Here is a 21,820-nt window from a genome sequence, read left to right on the forward strand (position 1 = left end):
TCGATGATCTCTGGAGGTCCCTTCCAACCACTATGATTCTGTGAATGTGGGAACAGTGTTTTAAAAAAAAAAAGAGATAAAGAGATGACTAGAACATAAAGAGATGCCTAGAACACAGCTCTGCCATGAAGCAGAGTTCTATGCTGTCACACCCTGTGACAAACCTACCTCTCCAGCTACACTCGGAGTTTTGCACCAAAGCTACTGAACTCCACGTGGCAGGGCTTGTTTACACCCAAAGTTAACATGACTTATTGAATTAAAAACCAACTACATCAACTCAACCTAAACAGTCAAGGCTGGAAAATTCTAATTCCAGAAAACCAGTCTGATTTTGCAAATTGTTCAGGACTTGACTACAGCTGTTTCACAAACCATACTGTGCATCACACATTCTCCCTCAATTTTCTCAATGTTTCAGGAAGGAAATAAACTATTTGGCACAGAGCACACTGTATTAGTACAGCAGGCACTCAGCCAGCATCAGTCTATTCCCTGATCTGTTCTACTGCTTCTCATCACCCTACTTATAGCTCTTCAGATCTGCTTCTCTTCCTGCATTGCCCCATAAGGTAAGAGATCCAGACAGCAAAGGATACATTATAGGCTCTTATCACCAAGCAGCCATCACTTTATCATAATGGCCCAAGAACCCTACCCAAGTGAAAGAATAAAAGCCACAAACACCTATGGATGCTGGGACCAGCAGGTATATGAAATAAAAACAAAAAGCACTCAAAATGGCAATTTCAAAGAGGAAAAAAACTTAAGTTATTATAACTGAATTCATAAATAACTTTTTGTGCATAAACTCAGAAGGTTCGAAGAAAAGCAGTTACTGACTGCACACAGCAGTAAAAGGCTGTAAAAACTTTTGAATGGAAAACGCTAAGCAACATTTATGGCCACTAAATATCTCATGTTTCTACAAGAGGGTTACAGAGTAAAAGACTCGGTAAATCCCAGAAGTTCTCCCAAGTACCCCAGTAACTCTAGCAAAAAGCCAAATCTGCCTCACTGGAAAAGAGGCAAAACATTTCCCACTCAAAACAAACAAGCAAACAAAAACCTCCGGGCTACTGGTACCTTGAGGAATGTAAAGCTTTTATTTATTTAAATATAAACTTCAAATGTGAGACTTAAATTAAGTTTTAATCAAGGTAAAAAAGATTTATTCAACTATGCTCTTGTTAACATTAGTAACTTCAGCAGTCTTTGAAGTTATGTCAAGTCATATAACAATAGTTAAGAGCAGAACAAAACATCACCTGTTTTTAGAAAGGTCCTTTCACGTAAAAGGGAAACAATATATTGTGCTGCAGCAAATACGAAGCAGAACATTTACCAGTTGGAATAATCAAGATCTACTCCATTGAATTAAAGTCACTTGTTTATTTTACTAGGTTTCTGTTAAAAATCTGCCTAAAGTCAACTGGTTTTATGGTTCTAATATAAGGAATAGTTATTTGCCTCTCAAAAATCCATATCAATTTCACTCTTCTTTTGCAGTAATGGTATCAGAGGGTAGGACTTGGACTACTAATAGCTTGACCGCTGGTGTAGGATATCAGCTTATATCAGAAGCTCCACTGAAATACAGAGTTTGGGCAGTAACATCAGACTGGTAATAAATGATTCCAGGGCCAATTCTTACAACCAGCCAAAGCAGGCAATGACTTGACAAATCGGAACAAGTTTATGCTTGAAAGAAAAGCAACATCTTTGGAGCCCATAGACTTGTCTTACCCATGCCCATAAAATTTTGTATAGTGGATTCATTCAATAGCGATATTTTCTTTCATTGTAACATTCTGTACATATGAAAACAACTATTGCACTACTGCGACAACATGCTTCTTCTTCTCTGACACCACTGGCACAGATCCTGGTTTGCTGTGCTTACGACGGTTCAACTCCCTAGAAACAGAAAGCAGAAAAACACAGTTCAGTTAGTCAGCACAAAGTCCTTGTTGATACTCACACTCGTCTGTGTCTTTCTTAGAATCAAAGGTTAATCAATCCACTGATTCACAATCCCTTTTCAGATGCTAGAAGTAGTTCATACTTGTTCCCTCTCACACACTCCCATACATTGCTGCCACAGCACTGTGGTGATGCATTTTGTTAAAATAAAGATAAAACAAAGGTGGAACAGGAAGACATACTTCCGACGACGAGCTTCTCTCATGATACGCTGTTCTTTGATTTGGCAATAGATACTCTTAGGCAGGTGACGGTGCCGAGCGATGCGTTTGATCTGTGGGTGATGCTGGAACTTCTCCTTCAACTTCTGATTGTAATTCATAGCTGCCTTCTCCCGTGGCGCAAGCTACAAGGAAAACAATACAAACATATAAAAGAACAGGGACTTAACTCCAGAATTTCTCTACAAAGCACAATTTGAACTTTTAATTCCAATGGCTACAAGCACAGAAACTTAAGAATTACTGTACATCAATATAAAAACTGACAACTTCAATGACGACTCATTGTTCAAGAATAAAACACCACAGATTCAAAGTTCAGGGAAAGAACTGAACTCTCCCAAAACAAAGTTTTAATGTGTTATAGACAAGGAAGGAAGGATAGATGAAGGCTGATACAGTAAAACTCCCTTGCTCAGTCTGCTGTTCTCCTAACCAGTATAACTTCTGCTGTGAAACTAAGATCCTCAGGTTTTAATCACTAGTCAGTATAAATACAAATGCTGTAGAGGAACTGTCTTCATGAACTGCTTTACAGACAGATCTTTAAGTGGCCTTACAAGGTGCCTTGATCCATCAGGAAGCACAATGCATATGAAATTTCAAGTATTAGCTTGCCTATATGGCACACAGGGCATTCCAGCTTTCATCATAGGGATAAAAATATTTTAGTATCACAAACATGAAATACAAGAACACTACTATTACTCCAAAAAGACATAAATGGTACCCACATTCAAAACGATGTCTAAGCCACCAGCAACAACACTGAAAGCAAGAGGTGTCTCTTGCACACAGCCTCTGGAGGACTTTTTAGACATGTTTCCTCTGGTCCTTGTTTACTAAAAGGAACAATTGTGTGTGGTGTATCTGATTAAAGCATGCACTGCTTCATGAGGAATAGCAGTTTCTAAGTATTGTGGATTTGTATGGATCTCTGGGAGTTTCAGACCAGTTATGCTTTCAGACTTGAACCACAACACCAAGTGAAAAGGTATGAAGAAAAACCCTGTACTCCCTGTACTGCACAAGTCACTTAAGCTGTAGATATGCTGCTGTAACAAACCCTATTTTCTCCTTCCTACCGCTATTCTGGAAAGATGCTACAGAGCTCCACTGTTTCAGACATCTAAAGTCCTTTTGTATTCTCAAACAAGCAGCAGCACAAATCTTTGACCCTTCCCCATGCACTGAATCCATCACTAACTGCACCTGAAGTCTTACAGACAAAGCAGTAGTTCAGAGCTCTGTTAATTTGTCTCTGCAGTAGATTTAGTTTCATTAATTTCTTACTTTCTGAACAGAAAACAGAACCTGACTTTCAGAGAAACACACACAAAAGCCAGAATGACAATAACTCCATCCCCAATTTATTACACAAAAAACAAACAAACAAATCTTGGATTTTCCCCTACATTATGGAGCACACTTATTTTTCCCCCTTTGAAATCAGTAACTGGCTACTTCTTCTCTACCCCAGAGGTCACCTTTAAAAGTTACTTCTGTCTTATTGCATAAGTTCTGGGTATATTTTATATGCATACAATTTAGTACAAAAATACCACTAATGGTCTGATAGCAAGTACTCAAAAATATGGCAAGGCAGATCCTCTTCTGGACAACAAACAAAGCAGGGATCAGATGGAGAGTTGCTCATCACTCAATTCTTACTGAAGTATCACAGTATTAATTCTTAACCTCTGTCTGTCCACACCATCTTATTCACAAAATGAAATCCTTCTGCTTTACTTACATTGATCATAACCTCCCTAACTGTAGGTGAATAAATTCCTTAACTCCAACACTAAAGCCACTCTCTTTAGCAAAATTCATTCTGGTGAGCCAGCCTCAAGAATTGGTTCTCTCTCAGTAAGTCCCAGGTGTTCCTAAAAACTGCCAACATAATCAAAATCAAAGAGCTTTTATTTTAATTAAATTCAATTATTATTATTATTATTTTCATTTAAGAAGAGCAAAATGCTGCTGATTTAGTGCAACTCTGTTGATTCTGCAGACAAGAGGTTAATCTTTAGATTGAAGTTACACCCAGGATATCTTATTTAAAAAATTAATATAGATTAAACAGTGTTTATGCCCAAGTCTCTTCCCATCTTTACGTGAAATATAGCTTTTAGAAATGCAGCTAGCTGGTGTCCTGGCATTCAGTTACTGGATGTCAGTGCCTAATATGCCAGGCTATGCGTCTACATGATGACTTAACGAAAACAAAGGGGAAAAAAAAAACCCCATGTGTTACTGACAAGTTTCTATTTGCCAAAAACACAAGCAAGCCAAGAAAGCAGACTGAAGTAAGGTGCCACATTCCAATTCTCTCTTGGAAAGGCCATCCTGGATGGACAGTTGAAGAAAACACCATTACCTTCCATACTGCTTTGAGCTGAGGAAAATGCCATGAAGGCAGAAGCACAAGGGAATGGGATCTGAGGTTTTTCCATATATCCTGAAGAGAGCATCCAATTCCCCTGCTCTGTTAAGAAATCATAGTGTATGCAAGGCAACTGATGTGTGCTGCTACAAGAGCACGGCTACGCAGCAAACACAATGACAAGAGGGAGTAAGAGCTGTGAAGTGCGAGCTGCCAGCAAGAGGAAAATACATGCTTCAGTAAAGTGTCTATGCCCTCTTTCTCCCCTCCAGATGACAGGGGCTGGTTATTTCCTGACCCCTCCATACAGAATGAAGGTAAGCATTTTTCCAGAGCCCTGACTGCAGAGCTAAAATCACCTTTAACAGATCATACTCTTTAAAGTCTGTGCATTTCTACCACACAGTATTTAAAAACCGCACTATTAATCTCCTCTAATTCAGGACGGGAATAAGAAATTGCTGTTTATCTATCCTGTCCAGGTTGTCTTCTAAGTTAGGGCAGAAAGAGCACAGGTGAAACATTTTTAGAATGCAAACATATCCCAGCAATTCTTCACACTGAAGTTTGTTATTTGTAATTCCTCCACTGCTTTGCTGCAAACACTCTTTTGAATTGATTGCTATTAAGTTTATTACTCATTATTTCCTCGAATCAAAACCTCACAGCTTCTTAACATCTAAAAGGACAACAGAAAGGAAAGGTAATGTAGAAATGAAGAGCACAGAATCGTAACTAGAGGTGCACATGTGCACAAAGGAAAATCACTCTGAAGAGAACGCCCTGTCACACAATATCTGGTGCTTCTTGTTACCAGCCCCATCTCACAAAACAGAACAGTATATCAGAGGGAGGCTGAAAGGATATACAATTACTTGGACTGTTCTGATGATGCTCTCCATCTTATGCTCATTGCTAGACTAGAACCACGACTTGTAATTGTACTTTCTCTGAAGTTATTCAGTCCTTACTCAAAAGCTGTTATTTCCGCATCTTGTGAGAACCTCTCTAATTCTCAGCTACTTTGTAAATGTATGTGAGCCAAATACTGCAGCTATCAGGCACAGAAGTAACGCTACTGACATTTACACACATGAATACAAAAAACTGCAGGAGCAGATTTGTTCTAATGTGTCAGTGTATCGAAGAACCACACAACTTCATCCTCTACTGACTGTTCTTTTTTGAATCATAGTGAAAGAAATGAACCGTCTCCTTCTTTGTATTAATTATATAAATTCTGTTTTATTAATTGAAACTTACTCCATCATTGCTTTCCCAGTCTTTTGGCTGGGATCTTTTTTACTCTTTTCCTCTAATCCAAAGGTACACCCCTTTTCAGAAATCCCAACCCTCTCCAAGGCTTGAGGAACAAAGGCTTCACATTAACTCATCACACTATGTACAGTACTTGAACAGTTTGCAGTACCCTAATGCTCTTGTTACATTGGGGCTTTCAATTCAGGACATGCAGAGAGAGACGGTTACTGCTTTAAAAATAAAACCTCTGAAATCTTATTTGCCTTCACACTGTTAATGGGAAAAGTAAAACCAAAAGCAATGTTTATAAATTAATAATAATAAAAAGTATTGCAGATTATTTTAAAGCAACTTCTGCAACTGCCTAAACAGAAAGATTTGGGTTTGTTACCCCTGCATAAAAACCCATGCAGACTTCATTGTCAGTGGAGTGGAGACAGCACGCCTCTGGCTCCTTAAGTGACTTGGGCTCTTACTTCAGTGTTTCACTGATTTTAAATAATGAGTGCAATGCCAAATACATTAAAACCCAAAAGAAACATGCTTGTCAGAACTGATGACTGCTAGGGTAGCCACTGTTCAGAAAGTACAACTCTCCAACTGGATTAATGTTCATCAGTCACAACCCAAATACCGTATTTAGTCTAACTCCCTTGTTTCAGCACTGCTAGGTTCCAAGTGAGAATAAGCACCCAAACAAAACAATGTTGGATGATTACCATTTCTATTTCTCTTGGAGGAAGTTGGTTGCCATCCCCTACACCCCCCAAAAAAATCCCTCTCAAAATACCAAGTATTCAAGATGCTGGCATTATATCAGAAACACTGTGACCTTTGGATGAGTCATTCAATCAAATCTTCTCAGCTAAGAAAAATAGCAGACCAAGCAACTAAGCATTTAAGACACATTCTGACACTTCCGACAGAATTACTGAATGTTCAGCTTGAATATTTGAAACGTTCAAAAAATAGGCACAGACTATGGAAGAACTGGACGTTTATAAACTGAGCAAGCACATGTACGTGAAGATAAGAACACCGGTCCTCCAACAAACAAAGAGCAGGTGCTAAAGAAAAACAGTGGAATCTGATAAATACCCATTAACACCTGCAACACTGAAAGTCAGAAAGAACCAAGCTAGACAGACAAGGATTAATACTGTTGCCTGCATCCAACCGCTAGTCCAAAGTTACATCCAAGAACGTGATAAGCCATAAAGACTCCACCTTGAGTCTTCACGCCTAAAATTAATCTCTGAACACATGAAAAATAAGATTTCATAGTGCTCCCATGCATTTTTACTGCAGCTCCAGACAGTAACTACTTCAAAATTCTATAACTCATCAAATTCAGGGCTTCAACAACATAATGACTGAGCATGTCTCCACGCAAGATACAGGGCTGTGAAACATTATCACTTTTTATTATAACATAATTTCTGTAAGTTCAGTTGTGTCATCTATCTGAAACGAGAGCAGTTCTACATAATCTCTCTGCTCTGCTTTGAAGTTTCCCTGAATAGTTTTGCTTTCTTAAAATGTCTTTTGATATTGCAAGGTAACAAGCTGCGTATTTGAAACAATGGGATAACTTTAGTTTCAGATAATTAAAAAGTAAAAGAAGGAAAAAACATGCAACTTATCCTACATGTTACAAATAACTACTGACTTTGTAGTCTCTGCTGTTGAAGGCTGAAGATTTGTCAGAAGCGCTTACAAACCCTAAACATGCAAACTAAAAAGCTACATTCATATGATCCCGCATAAGCAGAACTGAACCCTACATACAGCCTCCCAGAGGTATGTCAAACAGCAGCGATGTGCTTAAAAACAGAAAAAACAGACACAGCCTATTACGTGTAGGATTCACAGTCAGGTCAAAGAGCACAGGAGCATTAATGTGCAGAACATACCCAGCACCTGACAGTCAAAAACCAGCAGTACCTCTTCCAGACCCATCCATTGCCAATTCTCACTGATGCAAATGCTACAGAAGAGAGTAGAATGTCCAAGTGCAAAAGTAAATGACAATAGTAATGTAGTCCGTTTAGTACATAATACTCCTGTGATGCAGAAGACCCTGTAAGTGTTCAAGAAACATTCAGATGTTGTACTGAAGGACATGGTTTAAGTGGGAAATACTGGTGATGTGTGGACAGTTGGACTGGTGGATCTTAAAGGTCTTTTCCAACACTGATGATTCTCCAATGCTAAGCAGTCAGTTTTGCACATACTTCTTAGAGCAAATTATCCTTATTCTGCCATAGGAAGGAGCCAATGTTATCTAGTAGTCAACAGATTGAATTTTTTGTTTTCATTTTAATACATAAGTATCATTCTATACAAAAATACTATTTTGACATTCTTTTTACCCACTTGTCCATCACAAAAAGATTACAGATGCATGGTAAAAATACCACAGATTATTCTGTTCTGGAACAGCATGTTAGTGAGACAGAACAGTCCTTCAGTATTAACTATGAAGACTGTGATTAATGAGAGAAAACTTCAGCTAACCCTGCAAAAAGGCGAAAAGGTTGTTCCTGTGAGCCTACTCATACACCAACAGAAAAAAACAGGTAACCTGTCTGCCCAACACTGCACCATCTAAGCAAATTCAACACAAAACTCATATCAAAAAGCCCAGAACAAGCTCTGCAAAGCCCTCGAGATTCACAAGTACAGGGCTGATATTTACATATTAAATATTTTACTAAAGCACTACTTGGAAAAATCCCAAGAATCAGCTCAGAACAGGAGAAAAATAACCCAACATCCTAAACAGAGAGTTAGTCCATTAAAGAAATCCAACTTAAATGTAACAGCTTGTAACCGCAAATGCAATACAGGGTACAAAGCCTTTTTTTTTCCCCATTGCTTTATAGCAAGCATGAGAAAAATAACAAGCCTTCTGAGTGCCTATGTTGAGCTATGGTTAAAGACATGCTCATCATTTCAGCTGCACTGCTCCATATACAGTCTTACCCAGTGCACAGCAGCTCACAGCCTTTCCCATTCCACACTGCAGCCCCAGCATTCTCAGTGCTCCCACTGACCCACCAGCCCTCCCAGATTTACTTCCCTCCCTGCAGACATTATCACTTTAGCATTCCTCCCACACAAACAGAGCTATGGAACAGATCTGTCCCTTTAACAGTACAATATTCTTCCCTGAGTCCCAGCTTCCCTCTCCTCCCCCCTCAGTCATTTACAAGATCAAGTCGGAATTCCTCCAAGAATTACTTGACAGTTTCGCTTTTTCTGATGAGCTCAGAAAATGCACTGTAAGCACCCCCAAGGTACCCTACCAATGTAAAGCTATGTGAAGACCTTACTCCCAGTAGACAAAGCATCAAATTCATTCTCTAAAGTCAATAGTCAGTACTTTAATTCAGTTGTGTGGATGAACATATGCAAGTGGTAACTGTAATAGAACATTTTTGCCTTGTCTACTAATGAACACTTGAACAAGAGTAACTGAAAAGACATGCAACCATTTAGACTGAAGTCAACTCTTACAAGGAAGGCTTCAACCAAACTGACTAGACTGTATTACACAGACTTCAGTCCAGCTCACCCACTTTATATTTGACAGCTACATAAGCTAATGACCAGTTATACACTGTAAGACAGTTTACTTGCAGCATAAATCAGTCAGGTCAAGGTTCTTACAAGCTTTATAAGCTTAAGCTTCAGTAGACACACATATGCAAACTCAAATACATTGCTTTTAGTGCAAAGTTATGAATACTCACCTGAAGCATCAAGAAAAAACTTCAGTTAGAACTCACTATTACAGTTAAAATTATACAAGATGAAAATTACCTTGTGTAGCAATAAAAATGCATTTAATCTTACTAAAAGCCACAGTAAACAGGAAGCGCTGTATTCCACACATTAGTTTTCAAATTAAATACAAGCGTCGTGCTACGATCTTACATTTTCACTTTAGAAATAAAATGTTTGAAGTTAAACAGGTTACCAGCCGTCATAAGAAATTCCACCCTCAAACATCCTGCCTTGTGATAACAAAAAAAGCAAGAAACGAATCTCTTACCACTCCCAGTTTTTCAGAAGCATTGGCCTTCCACAGACGAATATTCATCTCATCTGAGCCGCACAGAATATATTTGTTATCTGAAGTCCATTTTACAGTGATGACGTGCTGCATTCGCTTTGTATGATATACCTCTCTAAAGTAAAAAGAAATGTTTTATGATCTCTTTTCCTGACAGTGTTGCCTTTCAAATAGTATTTTCTGTTCAAGAAAGTATATATTTTACTCTTTGTTTTAAAATGTTTTTCCACCCATTACTACCCACCCCTCTGGCTTGTCAGCCATGCACTGCAGCCGAGACCATCCTCTTTGCCCTACCCAGTTATTTTTAAAAGGAGAATACAAGTAGTGACAGAAGAGAAATATGAAATCAATATTCAAGAAACATGAAAAACAAGACTGAGCTTGATCAGGGCAGGAAGTGTGAGGAAAAAAAACCATATCAATATATCACCTTAAGTAAGCCTTAATAACCTTAGCCATCAATTAATTCACATTCAAACAATGCTCTACACTACAATAACACCACAAAGGACCGAACACAAGTACCTTCACAAAACACTGATGCTTACATCAGGTTTTACTGACATTAAGGTTTAATACTGTGTAAGCACATATGTGTTTTCATAACCATTCCTGTATTTACTCTCATTTCACTGTTTGGCTCAGTATTGCTCTTTTTTCATTCACTTTTGAGGAACTAAGTATTTCCCTTCTTTCCTGAATTTTCAGCCTTTGTCTCCTCTCTTGCTGCCACCACAACTTATTCAATTCCATTTTTAGAGAAAGGAAAAACACAAAAGAAGATGGCCAAATAACCTGGATACGTCATTTTAAAACCTCACACGGACATCAGGTTCCACTTACTGAATTTAAATCAACTTCCTCATACATATTATTTCTCATGGCTATTCAACTTCGGGGGTTTTTGTTTGTTTTAAATACAAAGCAGTGGAAGTCAGGAGATTCAGTTTCAGTCTGGTGAAAGATCAAAAGTCTGTGGGAACAGGAACCCAGTCAGGGTTCTTGTTCACAGATACCCTTAAGTGCCACCCCTGTTTTCCAAGAGCATCACACATTCTGTTTTGAGATCTTTTGTCACCCCATAGCATTTATTTCAACTCTGCAGTTCCTAAAAAGTACAGCTCTTAATTAATTTTAATTGTCCGGGAATGCCCCAGTCAGCTTATATAAGGCTAAGTTCATCATTTGTAAGGCTATTCCCCACTAGGATTTACAGCAAAGAGAAAGACAAAGAGAGAAAAGAAGAGAAAAAGAAACAGGGAACAAGAATGAGTAACAAATTCTTCCTTATTAACAATCTGCTGTAACATGAAATAAAGCCTTTCACTCCCTTACTGCTGCATTATGGGATCTGTTCACTTCTTTTAGTGACATGATTTAACTCTGCCTATCACCCCTTTTGTGAACATTTCACAGCACAGAAAATCTGGGAAGCACAGACTTTAACCACACTGCTTAATAATGCAGAAGTAGGAGAAATAAGTAAATTAAACAAAAAGAACAGAAAACCCAAATGTCTAACTACATTTAAAACAGTACTGCAAGGCAGGAAAATTAAAACTACTTGTAGATTAGTTAGAAAGGAAAATAAAAACATCCCCGCTCAATCTCTAATGAGGTACAGGAGCATACAGACATGTTAAATAATGTATACAAAACTACATCAATCCATGATAAAAATACAGTCCTCTCAATTAATATTCAGCACTCCCCAACCCCTCTACACCACCTGAAACTTAAACCATCCTGGGGATAAGATGAAGGGGGGAAGGCAATGGAAGGCAAGTAAAAGGATAAAGGAGGGCCAGAAAACCAAAAGGCTGACAGAGAATAATGGAGGTAGGTTTATGAAGAGCAAATAATACCAGATCAACCTGATAACTTGCTTTGATTTTCATCAAATTGAAAGAGACAACTGAACTTCAGCAAAATATTTAAAACATTGCTTTATGAAATATCACATGAAAGTCTAATTCAAACTGAACTGTATTCACAACATTGTCATATGACTCAAAACCTGGTTAACAAAGGTTGAACACTATGTACTAAAGTGCATGGAATTAGATCACAAAAACACCCTATCCCTGGAAATCCATGTGACAGTGATTTTCACAGTGTCTTTACCAGTCATCCATATAGGATGAAGACAGTGCTGGAAAACCAAATGCTACAATATTGTAAGGCACTGTGAACTTTGGTGGTGACACATACAGTACAAAGTGACCTATAAACACCATAGACAGATATACAGGGAAAGAAAAGGAGATTGATCAGTTCAATTCTAAGACACACTCCAGAATTAGCTGCTGGTTACATGACCTGTTAGTGTCAAGTTGTATACAGAGTAAGACTTAACATCCACAGCAAGTGAATTCCTCAGTGAAGATGGGAATGAAGAACTTATTGAGGATTATTGAGGGAGGTCTCTGAGGTACAGGAGACCAGGACAGAGAGCTGTAAAGTCACTCACCTGCTGTGACCTTTGTCTGCAGGAAAAATGCGGACAGACTTATCGAAGCTGGCAGAAACAAATTCTTTCCCAGTGGGTGAATAATCCACATCAAGAACAGCAGACACGTGATCCATATGCACCATCACAGGTGATGTAAGGAAACGCATATCAAAAGTATATAAGCTGTAAAATAAACATAACATCAGCTTAATAACCAAACAACTCCAAAGCTCCCTCCTCAGATGCATCATGCAAACTTGGACAAGCAATTCTCAATAAGTTATCATTATGGCAAGCCCTTCAACTCCTAGGTTTCTAGACTTCCCCCTTTTTTGAATCTCCTAATAATTCAATGTCTGTTGTGAAACTCCCATTTGATTGGCACCCTTTCCTATAGCCTAGTTGTGTTTTACCAGGCAACCACTGTCTGTAGGAATCCAAGCAAAGCTTGGTCCTTCAGCACAAAGAGATGCTACGTCAGCAGAGCTGAAGATCTGCACCATGTACACTGCCTGTAAAAGTGAAAATGAACATAGCTGGTGGGCCACAGCTGGTTTGCAATTAAGCACTTCAGAACTCAGGCAGAACAGTTGAGGCTTACCTATACTCCAGTGAATCAACAAAACCTGCTGATACATAGTAAGGTGTAATAACCGCATACATAATTTATTTGCCCAGTAACAATAAACAAAGGTACTTTACAGACAAAGCATTTAATGAAATTAGTTTTAAGTATACTATTTGGTAGAACTACTATATTAAAATTCTTTAATTTAATAGTAAGCTTTCCACCCTCCTTCCAACAGATAAATGCATAGCTGGAATTAATTCAATGTCTCTTACTCAATTACTTACTGGCAACTATACTTTCTCTTCCTGAATTCTCCAAGAAAAAGTATGCTAGCATCACATTCAAAACTGCTACTTCATGTAATCAGCTAACACTTCATGCATGTTGTTGATATATGCATTTGCCACTGTGCATAGTTGGCAAGAGGAGAATTTCCCCTGACACAAACAGCTATCAAATTTAACTTACTGTGGGGAAAACAGCGATGTATAAATGGATTAGATAGCCTTACCACTCCATAACCAAAACAGGTGAAAAGCAATACATTCAATACAATGTCAGTTTTCAAGGTCCGGGCCAGATTCTATCTCCTTGGAAAAACAGCCTTAAGATAAGCAATAGAAAATCCTATGTTCTAAAAGAAAGCAATGATCTATTGTTAGATCACTGACTTCCTGGAAAAAAAAGGATACAGAGCACATTTTGCAGTGGCCTAGTTTTGAAGAGGCAGCTTTTTCAATACCAGATTAGCTATTCACAGGAATCGTATCGCCCAGAAGTAAAAAACAGCTCTGAGAAACTGAAAGGGTAAGTACTGCAGTCTTTGGAACCATTTCACAAAAGATTAATTTTAAGAGATGTTCTCATCAAAATAGCTGATTGGTACAGTACATCAAGCTTCACAAGAGCTGGTAAGAAAATAAACACTCACATTGATTGCCTCAGACTGGACCAATATTCTTTCCCTTCCAGGTCCTACTGTAAATTATGCTTGCAAAGGTGAAACTGCACTTCTGTAAATTGCACAGGCTGCCTGGAAGAGACAGAGGCAGTCTACTACCTACTGTGGTGTTTATTCTGCTTTATGACTTTTCATCTTTGTAAGTCACTGAGTTTACAGTCTGCTACGTTACTACTTCAGTGGTTCAAACTTACAGGCTTTTTTTTGTTTGCTTTAATGTATTTTAACACGATAAATCACTAACAGACTGAAAAACACCATGACCAGGATTATCAACAAACAGGATAACACTTACTTGTAATCTTCATTTGCTGCAGTAAAAATGAAAGCTTCCATGGGGTTCCAACACAGTGTATTTGTCCTCATGCTCAAGATAACCTGAAAGATATTCACACATTGGTACCTTGTTGTAGACAGTAAAATACTGGTTATATTTTAAAGCTTCTCATACCACAAGAGATAAGCAAACACTTTCTATATACATAAGCATGGAAGACACACTTGAGAGGATGAATATTTAGCAGAGTTACAAGTTGGAAATCAAGACTTCCTGCCCTTCATCACATGATCGCTGCAATCAAATTTTACTTTGCAAGTCATCTTCGAAGCAAGTACTTCTTACCAGTCATTTATCCAGAAACTAACATGTAAACCTGGATCATCTTAATCTGACTTCATCATATTTACAGTTACATTACTGTATAAAGTACTGTATAAACAAACATGCTTACGAAACGGTTATTTCAGAGGATATTGTCATCAATTAATGCTCTGAACCAGCACCTGCAAAGCTATTACAGCATTTTGATGTATAATCACAGGGCACTTCATTAACAAACACAACATTTTCTATAATGCTGCAGCCATAATCCTACTTGAAAATCCTGAAGTTTGGGTATTTCACGCCATGGTACTCCAAGCTCATTTCTGCTCTCCCCTAACCATATCAAAAATCATAACTTATATATAACAAAATACAGTTTTACTAATCATAATTATTAAATAATGAACGCAATGTAATAGTGACAGCCTCTACTGAACCTACACAAAAATCAAAGATTGTGACCTTTGAGCGTGTTCATATCCTCATGACTCACATCTTCCATAAATCCTCATTTCCTAGGTGACATTATTCTGCCCAATATGAAGTATGTACTGCAAAATCCTGCTAATTTCCAGAAATAACAGGCATCCAGAGTATAATGCAATCATCAGCTGTCTGAACTGACCTCAGTTTTGAGAGCTCAAATTTACTGTAAGGATAGGCCACTGAAAAGCCTTGTGTTTACAGCAGTCTGTGCACTAGAATTGGCTCAGATTCCATTATTGTTCTTTAAATTATAAACCTTACATGCTTATTACAGAAGCAAACAATCTAAGAGGGTTCTTTAATCTTCCCTGTCCAAGTTTTCCAGGCACTGCAAAACAATCACAAAACTGAACCAGACTACAAGTAAGATCAGTCTTTTAAGTCATAGCACAAAGTAGCTCTAATATTGCTAGGAAATTCAGCTTCTTTTCAAAAAGGGTCAGGTTTGATTAAAGTCCAGGCTCCATATCTTGCATCATCATTTATTCACCCCAACTTACAGTACTCAGTTTATTGCAGCAGTGGTATCTGGAACCAAAAGAAAGCCTAAGAAGAGGACCCTCTATACAGTCCTGGCATTGCGCATGGAAACCTGACTTGAGAGTGATTCATATCACTGTGAAGACTTCAATGACAGCATTTCAGAAGCACCTAGACCAGTAGCAGTCACCTTCTACTTTTAACCAACTGTAGATATGCTTAGTCATTAAATAATTAAGAGTCCTTATTATGACAAGACCACATTATGAAGCTCCCAAGAACTTGGCTATGAAATGTTTACATACATAGAGAAGAATTTGTCTCCATACAAAACAAAGAGATTTCTCTTTATGCAGAGCGAGGCTCTCTAGTGGTGGAAAGAAAATGCCTTAAAAATTACCTTGTTTATTTCTGGCAAGGAGGGAAAAAAAGAAAGAAAGAAAAAAAATCACACATACAGAGAACACAATACAAGAACATAAAGTTCTTATTGTGAAATTGCTGTCAGGTCAGGCACTTTATCAAGAACTACAATGGAGTGAGCATGACAGCCTGTCTGAATGCAGGAAAAGGCTCTTCTAAGTCTGCATGGTTTAAGATTTAAAAATTTACTCAAACACAGCATAGTGGAATTCCAGGGTCACAGCCTGAACCAATGAGTGAGCTACGAGAGTACATGGTCCTGGAGCAGCAGGGGGGTCTGGAGCCACCCTACTTCCATGCAATCTGAGTATGCACAGGTTCCCCTCTTCCACCCACCCCTCTTCTATTCTGCGGCACAACTGTACAAACAGGGGAGGGTCACATTCCTCATCTCATCCCTTTCTCCAAGCTGTTACAGGGAGGGGTGAGTTAATCCCTTCTGCTATCTTTTCCTGTAGTGACTATTTCTCAAATAAAGGCTCTGTCACTGCCCTCATCTGCCCTACGCTCAGTTAAAAAAACTCAATATTAAAGATGAAAACTCAGTGAGATCACAGTCCAGAGCTTCGCTTTCTCTACCTTCAGCACTGCTTAGACTACTTCATATTCAGTATGATTACTAGTGCCAAAAGCTTCTGTTAAAACTAAGAGAACATACCTTCTTTAATGGAGTTGATTGTCTCATATCGTACAGCACAATATTTCTGTCAGAAGCACAGCTGCCCAAAAGGTATGTCTGAATAAACAAATAAATAAATCATCAGGGTGTATTGCCTCCTATAAGTTTCTAGAGTGTAAGCAACAACTAACATTAGATTTCTATTTCACTGAGCTGGTACTCAGATAACAGTTCCTTTTAATCAAGTAAATATATTACCATTCTTTGTGTGCAGCTAATTATGAACATTTTAAATAGCTTTTCCAGTTAATTTCAGAACCCACCCAGCCCTCTTGATAAGTAACACGCTTTCTCATAGACCTGGCTCCAACTACCAGTGCAGCCAGCCTCATTTCCTCAGGAGAAGATCAGACTCTGTTGTTCTGTCACAAGAGGGAAAGTTGCTGCCACAAGGAACTGCCACAGATGAAGGCTCCACAACCTCACAAATGCTAAGCCATGTAACTGAGATACAGACATGTATAGCTGCAGGCAGAGCAGAGCCCTCCCTGCTCTTCTTTCTTCTCTCCCCCATCAAAAGGATGAAAAGATATAAATATGCAGTACCACCTTCTAATAGAATATGCCCATGACAATACATGTATAGAGCCCCCTACATATTACGTTAAAATACATAATGAAATTTACATTTGGAAAAAAGCAGTTAAAGATAACATTAAGACAGTTTAGATCTTATCAAGAAAAATACTGACTTCCAAAACATTATTTATACAAAATTACCTCAATCGGATTAAATTTTACACTGCTTATGCTATCAAAACCCCATGTCAGAGAACACATGGGACTGGTCCTTTGTTCATCCCAGATGTCCACTTGCTGGCCACAGGTGGCAAAAACAGCATCCCTCCAATGGTGATCAATTCCTGTATACACCGTCTTTAAGGGGGAAAAAAAGAAAAAGCTTACAAAACCAAATGTATAAGTGTTTTCTGATCATTACATGTTACATCTGTCATGCTTTTATTCATTTATATAATTGAGAACCAAGTTACCGTTGCTGCTGGAAACTGAGTCTTATTAGAAGTGCTATTATACAAAAGGCTGGCATTCTGTGCTTTTTCTGTCTATAAAACATAAATGCATGCATTTCTTGCTAACTTCCAGTGCATTAGAAACCTATTTACATAGCACAGCTAACTTCAAACCAGATGGGAAATTTAAGGGTACAAACTTTCAATTAGAAAGGGAGACAAACACAACCAGACATAGAGTTTCAAGTTGTCTATTTATAAAAAGCATTCGATATTCTTAAACTAAGCTTAACAATTGACGGTGCTGAAGTAAACATTATTCATTTGTTTTTGTCAGAAATAAGTCAGAATTTTGTATTGAAGGGCTAGGAGATCAGGCACTAAAAGAAAATTATTTAATGAAGACTTAAGCTTTGACAACACACAGTTAAAGAGAAACCAACTACAGAAACATCTGATCAGTTCCCAGGAGAGGGATGATTGCTACAGACAGATCTAAGCAGCCCCTGCTAACATTTGAGACACTCCTCTCTAGTTACACTTACAATAAATACAGTAAAATTTTGAAAGTACTTCAAAAGTGCCATTAAAAAGATTTGATGCCTTCTCTTTGCAATACACTATGATAACAGGTGATAGCAACCCTTTTTCTTTCCTCCCCCACCTTTCAGAAGCAAGGTAACGACTGGCTCAAGTTCAATTCAAATGAGACGTGGGGGAAAAAAATCAATCAATCAATACTCAGCTACACTACCTTTCCAAGAATTGTATGAATAGGTTCTTCTTCTTCTCCATATGCCGGGCCCTCCATTTTCCACTGCTTTATAGTTTTATCATCACCAACCTGGAAAGAGTGTAAAAAGGATGCATGATTTTACAAAAATATATTGTTTTATTTTACCAGATGTCCTGAACTGGCCAGAGGAGTATTCTGTGCTACATAACATCAGCAATAAAAGCTGGGGTAGAGGAATAAGAAAAGGTGAGAAAGATACTGACTCCCAAGGTGGCTCCTGCTCACAGACTGCATGTGGAAGCAGGGCAGTAATTTCCTTTTTGTTGCTTTTTAATCAACAAAAGATTAAAGTTTAAAAATCTTAAATGTTCTAATCTAAGTTTTAAACTATTTAAACATTGCCCCCCAAAAACCCTCTTTGATCTAGCTGTCACTGTGGATATTTTCCAACTATTAAAGTAGATGGTTCCAGGGTTGAATAGGAGAAAGAGCAAGCTGTAAAATGACAAGTTATTTCAGGCTATTTTTCGTGATTTTTAATCAGATGACACCTTGAACTCCACATTATCTTCTGGGAAGAATTTGACAAGCATGTAAACTGTTACAAGGCACTTCAGTTCAGTTGCTCCAGTTGCATGTGCCTAGCACCACAATACCTCTTTCACTACACCACCACAACCTTCTCCATCACCGTGCAGTGACCTGGGCCAGGGAAGCAGGCCAAAGAAGTTGACTATACAAGTTTAACTTCATCTTCTGACAGATTCACAGACAAACTGAATAAATGAGTTACTGAAGTTTAAGTGTTATTTAAGTGTTGTACGGCAGAGAACTTGTCTGTTCACTGTTTGTTTTCCAGCAGACATCAGATTGCATTTAGGAGAGATAAAATACTTACAGTAAAGAATGAAGTACCACAGAAACGAGCACACATGCCTCGAACAAAGCCTTCGTGGGCTTGTAAAGCACGAATACACTGTCGTTTGGTCAAGTTCCAAATTCTAACCTGTTTAAAAAAGCAAAAATACTGTGTGTGTTCTTAAGGAGTTTTTCCCCCCCCCCCCTACAGCCCATAACTCAAGTACAAGAGCTCCCACATGCTGTAATAAAATGGCACAGCTGGCTTGAGGAAGGCCCAGATTTCATGATGTTGAATTTTTTTTTTCAAGAAGGGAATTAATAATTTCAACAGTGCAGCTTTTTGCTTCTTACCCCATCTGGGCTGTACACTTACCTTAATGTTACATTCCCCTGCTTTTGAACCAGAATTCTTGCTAAGAGCCAACAGCTCTTATTTACTTATCTTAGTAAATAACATCTCATTAAAGTGAAAAATACAAGGAAATAACCTCCGTAAAAGAAAGTGTTCTCAGTCCAGTTGCTGCAGTTCATTTTATGCAGATGTCCAGCTTCCACAATTATTTTAGTTTGATAACACTGGGGTCCATTTAGAAGAAAAGAAACAGCAGAGCTCTATTTCTATGTATTGTCAGCACTCAGTACTGCAGGTGCTCAACCAGCAGATAAGAAATATGGTTAAGGGTTAATCTCCCCTACCCCACCTCATGATGTGGGTACATTCTATAAGAGGCAGAAAGTAACCAGCTACCCAGAATATACAAATGCTATCAAATGAAGAAGCATGTGAGACAGTAGAGAGAAGACAGGAGAATTCCCCCTCCTCCCCACCACGCACATCTGACTCTTAAAGTACCCCTGATTGCAATTTTTATATATATTTAAAATATCGGGCAAATAAAGAGGGTTTTTTTGGTTTGTTTTTTTACAGTATGCTAGACCATTCCACATAATTTTTGATTGTGTGCCCCTTCCCACACCTTATCTGACTTCATGTAACCTTCTGACTGCAGCAGCTCACCTTCTTTGGAGAGGATGTGGATGCAGAACAGCAAAAAACAATCACAGTCTGCAAATATCCACATTCACTGCTGCAGACTGAAGAACCCTCACAGCTGAGAGCCACTGTCTAAAGCTGCTTGAAACTCTGTATGTGCTGGGAGGTCACAACCTACAGCTGGAGGAACACTGTCCCAAACTGGGTAAACTACACCTTCTGAGAGAAGGTCACATCTGAACAAAAGGTAATACCACAGCTAAACAGCGAAGAAATGTAAGTAGGGAGCACTTAAAAATGAAAAACAAGAAATGAACCTTCTCATTGAAGTTTCTAACTGCAGCTTACCTCCCCATCGCATGCTCCAGACAGCACTGTAGACAAACTCTTTGGGTGTTTGGCCATGCAATTAACTCCATCTCTGTGGCCATCAAGTGAGCTTAGAAAAGGCTTTGCAAACACCCGCTCCAGCTTTGTTGCATTCAGAGCTCTGGTGTACTCACGTGCAACCTCAAATGGATGCAGTGCAGGGTCATAGTTTCTTGGAACTGCAAGAAGAGCAACACCGACATTAGAATCGTGATAAGAAATGTAGGTCAAGGCGAACTGAATTAGAAAGCTTTTCCCATTAACCTTCCTGCTGGGGGGGAAAAAGCTTTTTGGGACAATGAGAATTTTACATCCACCACTAAGGGCCACACAGCATCTGCCTATGCAGATACCTGAAAAGATAACTGGGAAAGACAGCAGATATTGACAGGGTGCTTCTGGTACTACCTGCTCCATAATGGTTTGTACAAAAAGGCTGAAAGCTCAATGGAGCAGATCATGCACACAGAACCACAGAATGACCCGGGTTGGAAGGGACCTCAAGGATCATGTAGTTCCAACCCCCCTGCCTGGCAGGGCCACCAAACATACACATTTACTAGATCAGGTTGCCCAGGGCCCCGTCCAGCCTGGCCTTGAACACCTCCAAGGACGGGGCATCCACAACCTCCCTGGGCAGCCTGTTCCAGGGCCTAACCACTCTCCTAGTGAAGAACTTCCCCCTAACATCCAACCTAAATCTTCCCTCTTTTAACTTAAAACCATTTCCCCTTGTCCTGCTATTGTCAGCCCATCAAGATTCCTGATTCTATTGCAGTATAAGTAATTATAATATAAACTACCACACTCAGATCTCTGAAATCTGATGAAATTGAATTGGGCACCACCCTGAATTTGTTTTAACAGCTTACATACAAATCACACCAGGAATCAGTGTTAAGTTTCTGTCCCTGCTGGTGACTTTAGTCGTTTAATCAGTGTGTTAGTTACAAAGCCACAATGAAAGAATTACAGAGAGATGCTATGGCAGCACAGCCACTTATGTGTGAATCAGCAATATAACAAAGTAGATGCACATCAAAGTGCTGTGGGCCTACCACCATGCTTGGTTTCACACAGCCATGATCTGCTCGCTCCTGCGGCCATAGCAAAGCGCAGGAGCCCTGCAGCAGTACCTCCCCCCACCCCTCCATCCCCCCTCTCTCACCGCGCTGTAGATCCAGCTTGGTCTCCCGTACATAATCATCGGGGTTACGGCTCAGCACCTTCACCCTCATCCTCACCCCCGAGCACGCACACGGAGCTCAAACCCTCTTCCGCCCCGCCGCCCAACAGCCACCT

General features: G+C 39.0%; 1 protein-coding gene across 1 annotated transcript; it reads right to left on the reverse strand.

Moving 5' to 3' along the window:
• Nucleotides 1–1,083: 1,083 nt before the first annotated feature.
• DCAF13 (DDB1 and CUL4 associated factor 13) lies at nt 1,084–21,802 on the reverse strand. The gene is made up of 11 exons (XM_015856150.2): nt 21,687–21,802; nt 20,498–20,697; nt 19,193–19,300; nt 18,313–18,402; nt 17,308–17,463; nt 16,567–16,644; nt 14,211–14,293; nt 12,402–12,566; nt 9,908–10,043; nt 2,166–2,329; nt 1,084–1,917 (listed from the first exon to the last, which is right to left on the reverse strand). Exons 1-11 carry the CDS (start codon nt 21,754–21,756, stop codon nt 1,830–1,832), a joined length of 1,338 nt encoding a protein of 445 aa, XP_015711636.2. The 5' UTR covers nt 21,757–21,802; the 3' UTR covers nt 1,084–1,829.
• Between the last annotated feature and the right edge of the window lie 18 nt (nt 21,803–21,820).

The sequence above is a fragment of the Coturnix japonica genome, chromosome 2 (genome assembly GCF_054131305.1).
Source record: "Coturnix japonica strain WE chromosome 2, WE-NBRP24, whole genome shotgun sequence".
Classification (NCBI taxonomy): domain Eukaryota; kingdom Metazoa; phylum Chordata; class Aves; order Galliformes; family Phasianidae; genus Coturnix; species Coturnix japonica.

What these genes read in the sequence shown, in the direction of transcription:
- DCAF13 (XM_015856150.2), bottom strand. Translation starts at nt 21,756, where the DNA reads ATGAGGGTGAAGGTGCTGAGCCGTAACCCCGATGATTATGTACGGGAG. An exon ending in CAAGCTGGATCTACAGCGCG is followed by an intron (nt 20,698 to 21,686) that starts GTGAGAGAGGGG and finishes CTCTTCTTGCAG; the next exon opens with TTCCAAGAAACTATGACCCT. An exon ending in GCAGACAAAGGTCACAGCAG is followed by an intron (nt 10,044 to 12,401) that starts GTGAGTGACTTT and finishes TTTTTACTTTAG; the next exon opens with AGAGGTATATCATACAAAGC.